At 43.2% G+C, this 6,146-nt stretch overlaps 2 protein-coding genes across 2 annotated transcripts; one reads left to right on the forward strand and one right to left on the reverse strand.

Moving 5' to 3' along the window:
• Positions 1 to 1,371: 1,371 nt before the first annotated feature.
• LOC108773502 (uncharacterized) lies at positions 1,372 to 2,607 on the forward strand. The gene has a single exon (XM_018539335.1). The coding sequence runs from the start codon at positions 1,372 to 1,374 to the stop codon at positions 2,605 to 2,607; it is 1,236 nt and encodes a 411-aa protein (XP_018394837.1).
• Positions 2,608 to 4,522: 1,915 nt separating this feature from the next.
• Positions 4,523 to 5,128, reverse strand: LOC108773503 (uncharacterized). The gene has a single exon (XM_018539336.1). It carries the CDS (start codon positions 5,126 to 5,128, stop codon positions 4,523 to 4,525), a length of 606 nt encoding a protein of 201 aa, XP_018394838.1.
• Positions 5,129 to 6,146: the final 1,018 nt, after the last annotated feature.

Genomic DNA, 6,146 nt, shown 5'->3' on the forward strand with positions numbered 1-6,146 from the left:
AAAAAATTAAAAAGATTGAAAAAAAAAATGTCAAACAATTGCCAAAAATGCCAAAGGGTGTAACTACCAACGTACAACTACAACAACTAGCGAAACGTATGCGTATTCCATATTTTAGAGGTATTTTTATGCGTACTGCGTTACCGACAAAGGGAGTGTATCGAAACGAGAGCGGTATCGTAGAATAATGCCGAGGGATCAGATACTCATTGGGTGGCATATGCGAAGCGAGGAGATCGTGTTATTTACTTTGACAGTTTCGGCAATCTTCTGCCACCGAAAGAATTGGTGCGATATCTGAACGTGACGCAAATCGAATATAATCGCACGCCTTATCAACGTTACGATCAAAGTAACTGTTGACAACTGTGCCTACAGTTTTTACAGATGGTTGATAATCAATTTAAGAACTGACATCGCACTGTTTCAACTCAGTATTCGTTCAAACATGTCACTGACGTTTACGTTGACCGGTAAGAGTAACGTCCTCGCGGCCTGTTACTTTCCAGCAGTAGATTTGAGCGATGGTGATTACGAGCTCGGTCTGACGGACTTTGAAACCTACCACACGATATCTAATGTAAATTCATCGAATAATAAGTTTTACTTCGACGAAGATGACAAGAAAATTGTTATTCCCGAAGGATCGTACGAAATACATGACTTAAACAAGTATCTGAGACGTGCAATTCTACAATCTCGTTCCAACTATGTAAGAGAGAGAAAGCTTCGCAAAGAGGATGAAGAGTATCCTTTGACTATTCGTGCCAATAACAACACGATGAAAAGCGAGATCAAGTGCGCTTATCGAGTAAATTTTACCAAACCTCACAACATTGGATCGCTGTTTGGATTTTCGTCCAATCGCGTGCTGGAACCACAACAATGGCATGAATCGAACACGTCGATAAATATCAACAATGTAAACATCATTCGTATTGAATGCAACGTGATCGTGGGTGCATACAGCAACGACAAATGCGTACATACGATACACGAGTTTTCGCCGAGGGTGCCACCAGGATATAAGATATCGGAAAGACCTGCACAGATCATTTACCTTCCGATCATCGTACGGAGCATTACGGACCTGACGGTTCGCGTTGTGGATCAAGACGGACGATTGCTCAATTTTCGCGGAGAGGAGATCACCGTTAGATTACACGTGCGAAGGCAACAGCGATAAAGTGATACAACACCGATAACGTGAGATGCTTGTTTTGAACGAGCAAACGAAACAAACGAGAGACATAATTTTTAACAGAGGGACTGTTGCGATTAAAAACATTCGATCGTTCAATAGAAAGAAACTTACTGCGTCGAACGTTAAATTTTTACAATCATTGGGCTTTGTCGTACGAAATATTTGAGATGGCTGATATCTTGGATTTTGGAGGCGAGCCGATCTTTGACGATCGCATCGTCAAGTACGAGTTTCACACGTACAATCCGTACGTGAACACAACGTTTGGACATAGCGATGAAATAAGGATACCCATACAACAGCAGGATTTATACACGTTACCCTGTGAAAGCTGTCTCTATGTCGAAGGAAGACTTACGTCAAAAGAAGAAGAAAATGCGGAACAGCGGCCGAAGCTTGGAATTAATTGCGTGGCGTTCATGTTTGAGGAAATTCGATACGAACTCAATGGTTCTGAGATTGATCGTAATAGAAACGTTGGAATAACTACTCTTTTGAAGGGCTATTCAACGCATTCAGCTGACTTTACACATCAAATGGAGAATGCCGGATTTGTACATCCGGTGTTTGATTACGATGTAAGAAGATTAGTAACAGAGGATGGATATTTTAGTTTTTACGTACCGTTGCACATGTTGTTTGGCTTTTGCGAAGATTACAAACGTGTGGTAATTAACGCGCGTCACGAATTGATTTTGATACGAGCGCGCAACGACAATAATTGCATCGTGGGAGATGCAGCGAAAGAGCCGAAACTTGAACTGTTCAAGATACAGTGGCGAATGCCTCATGTTACGTTGAACGAAGTCAATAAACTGTCTATGTTGCGTATCTTGGAGAACGGACGATATCTGAGTATGAGTTTCCGTTCGTGGGATCTGTACGAGTATCCTCTATTGCCGAGCACGACGAAGCTCTCGTGGGCTATCAAGACTACGACTCAGCTCGAAAAGCCGCGATACGTCATCTTTGCTCTGCAAACTAATAAAAAAAACAACATGTCAGCACATAAAACTTTCCTCGACAGTTGTAAATTAACCAACGTGAAACTCTATCTGAATTCTGAATTTTTTCCATACGATGATCTAAATCTAGACTTTGACAAAAACAGAACCGCCATTTTGTATGATATGTTCGTACGCTTCCGTACATCTTACTATCAAATCCTCCGCGAAAGAAGTGAAACGTTATTCAAGACAGATGCTTTTAGGAAAATGTTTCCTATGGTAATCATTGACTGCTCTCGACAAAACGAGTCCGTCAAAAGTGGCACCGTGGATGTGCGTTTAGAATTTGAATTCAAAGAGAATGTACCCGCGAATACTACTGCCTATTGTCTCATCATACACGATCGCGTGATCGAATACAGCCCAATGTCCAACGTAGTGCGCAAGATTACATAAAATTACAACGTTGCAAAATAAAATATGTTCCCCCCTTTCAATATAAGATATAAAAACCACGATTTTTTGTGATCGAGCACAGTCTCGAAAAGTCCTTCGTCATGACTATACCAACGTTTGTCGATCTGCAAGGATTTATCGTTGGAAAGAAATTTGTCGCAAAGGAAGTGGCGGTGTTGAGAGAAGGGACCATTCTTTCTCATTACATTTTTACATGCCCCATACCATAGAATTACTTGACAAAATCAGAAAAGTATTGCGCCTCCTGGCTGGGTGCTTATCACCATGGATTGCAATGGGAAGACGGGATGATACCGTACAGCATGACGAAACGTCTGATTACAATGGCTGTAATTGATGCGGAATGGAACGGCGACAATAAGGCTATTGTGTACGTTAAAGGACGTGAAAAACGCCAATGGTTGGCCGATATACTCGACAGCGACGACTTGATCATTGAGACCCTCGATGCCGATTACGAAAATATAGAATCACTGAATAATCTAGATGTTACTAATACTATGCGATGTGTAAAACATGCTAAGAACTGTGCGTTACAATTTTCTGTAACATTTTTCTGTATGTACACGGGCATGTACACGCTTTAGAGCGAACTAAATTGAGTTCTCAAAAAGATTTCGATCATTTCCCGATTTTCGCAGTCAAAATATTAATTTCTGAAGCGCCGAATATTCGCTATCGCGATAGCTAGCCGCGCGAAGAGTGGGGATGGTTGGCAAGCGCTCCGCCGCCCGCGCCGCGCACACCGCCGCTAGCCCCCAAACGTCCGCTTCCAGCGGCCCGCGCGCCCATCGCGGCATTCTGTAGGCGTATACTCAATGGTGTGGTAGGCCGGACGGACGCGCGTATTTGCCAATCTTTAAAAATTAATATCTCGTTAACTATTGCTGCAATCCCAAAATGGTACAGGACTTTTCGACTCAGTATAGTCTGTTCTATCCACCCATTAAATATTATGCGGTTATTCTCAGCCACCCTGTATAATATGTTTCAATTTCTTTTTCCCAAGCCTTTCCTCTAGTTAAGTATTAGCGCGTTCTAACATGTTTCGACAAGTTTCAACGAAGGGACGATTTTATCGCAGTCGTAAAGATAAACTCTATTGTTATTATTGGCGTCGTCCCCATAGACAAAAAAAGGGTACAGAAACGGTTACAGTGCATTCTTACGATATATTGTACGGTATGCTCGACAGCAGTTATACTGAAAAATAATTGATTGCTTAGTCATATCTTAAAATTCGAAAATATCTGTTTAATTAAATCGCGTGCGAGAAGGAAACGGAACGAGAGGAAGAGAGAGAACAATAGGGTAAGTATAGAACTGCAATGGGCGGGAGAGAGAGATGTGCAACGGGTTAAAAAGAGAGCGCAATAGTGTAAGTACAGGACTGCAATGGGTGGGAGAGAGAGAGAACTACGAGTTAGAAAGAGAGCGCAATAGGTACTAGAGACAATAGGCGGGAGAGAGAGAGATGTGCAACGGGTTAAAAAGAGAGCGCAATAGTGTAAGTACAGAACTGCAGTGGGTGGGAGAGAGAGATGTGCAACGGGTTAGAAAGAGAGCGCAATAGGTACTAGAGACAATAGGTGGGAGGAGAGAAGGAACAAAGTCCCCCTTCCCGCAGACCCCTCCCCCTGTGACGTATTTACTCCCTCCATTCCTTCCCGGATCTCTCCCCGCAGACCCCTCCCCTGTGACGTATTTACCCCCTCCATTCCTCCCTTCCTTCTAGGGCCCGGCGCGACACCAACGCCACCTGGTGGCGGCTCTGTATCCGTGTGCACTTCCCCCCCCCTGCCCCCCCCCTCACACAGACACACACACACACACATACATATACACGCACTAACACATAGTGGATTAGAACCCGCTTAGCTATTCTACTCGCGGGCTACAACAGTGTAAAGTCTTCGGTGTCGCTAGCGATAACGCAATTGTTGTCGTTACGCGCATGTATCAGGACGAGTTTATGTCGTGCGTTTATCACTATCCGTTTGTAGTCCTCGCAAAATCCAAGAAGTACGTTGAGCGGTACGCCGAAGTTAAACTCTTCAGATGTTGTCGTTGTTCGATCGAATAAAGCGTCTAGAAAAAATGCAATTTTCCATCCTGCATTCTCTAACGTTTTATTTCTTTCAACTGTCAACGAAACGTAATTTTTAATAGTGCTTGTAATACCGACGTTTCTGTTTCTGTCAATTTCAACTCCGTCTAATTCGTAACGAATCTCGTCGAACATGAATGCGACGCAATTATTCGGCAGTCTCGGTGGTTCGTTGGTACTTCCTTCCTTCCTTTGTACAACGAATTTTCCCTCGATGTAGAGCAAACTTTCGCACGGTAACGTGTAGAGATCCTGATGTTGAATCGGTATCCGTATTTCATCGCTGTATCCGAATGTAGTATTAGCGTACGGATTGTAAGTGTGAGTCTCTATTTTAACGATGCGATCGTCAAAGATCGGAGCACCTCCGATCTTCAGGATATCACGATTCATTTCTCACGACGAATCCGAGAGATCGTAGAAAGGTGACGTTCGTGGCGTTCAATCGACCTCCTTTTTTTCGTCTTTTCGTTTGATCGTATCGATTTTTGAACGGTTGCCACAATGTCGACGTTTGCGATGCGTTCACTCCGTCGTACAAATCATTCAAGACGAGCATCTTCCGCCTTCGAACATAGTATCCCCTAGCGTCTACGTCGTATGTGAAGTCGAATCGAATATCTCTTCGCCGAAAAGTCGATCAACTGTCCGTTCTGATCCACTACACGTATCGTTATATCGGTAATGTTTCGCGCGATAACCGGGAAATAAATGACGTGCGTTGGAGTAACGGATAGTTTATATCCTGGAGGAACGTTCGCCGCGAATTCGTGTATCGTATGTACTGGTCTGTCGTTGTTGTACGCACCCGAGGTAATCTTACACTCAACGCGAATTATATTCACGTTCATAATTTTAACCGGTTCGTCCGACACGTACCACTTGTTCGGTCGTATCACGCGAAACGTCGAAAATCCTAATAATGAACCGATACTGTCCTTTTTGGAAAAATCCACTAGATATTCATACTTGATCTCACTTCTCATGGTGTTTTCGTTCGCGCGAAGAATCAATACAGATTTCTGTTTTGCGATATTTTTTTCCTCATCGTATATTTCATCGATCTCGTCGGGTTCTTCTTTGTCAACACTACTCGGTAGTGTATGTTCAACTATAGCGGTTCTCAGATACTTTTCGGTAGCGTTCAATTCGTACGATCCTTCGGGAATCGTGATCACTTTGTCGTCGGTGTCAAAGTGGAATTTATTATTCGAGGATATTACGTTCGGTATCGTGTTGTACGTTTCGAAATTCGTAAGACCCAATTCGTATTCGCTATCGCTCAAGTCCAAAGCAGGGAAGTAATTCGTCGCGAGGATAGTTTCTTCCCGTTAGTGTGAGAGTCAACGACATGATCGTAGTGCAAAAGTCGCCGCAGAACTGTTCGAATTGTAGTGCGATCTATCACACA

This window comes from Cyphomyrmex costatus, unplaced genomic scaffold (assembly GCF_001594065.2).
Source record: "Cyphomyrmex costatus isolate MS0001 unplaced genomic scaffold, Ccosl1.0 scaffold2105, whole genome shotgun sequence".
Taxonomy (NCBI): Eukaryota; Metazoa; Arthropoda; class Insecta; order Hymenoptera; family Formicidae; genus Cyphomyrmex; species Cyphomyrmex costatus.

What these genes read in the sequence shown, in the direction of transcription:
- LOC108773502 (XM_018539335.1), top strand. Translation starts at nt 1,372, where the DNA reads ATGGCTGATATCTTGGATTTTGGAGGCGAGCCGATCTTTGACGATCGC.
- LOC108773503 (XM_018539336.1), bottom strand. Translation starts at nt 5,128, where the DNA reads ATGAATCGTGATATCCTGAAGATCGGAGGTGCTCCGATCTTTGACGAT.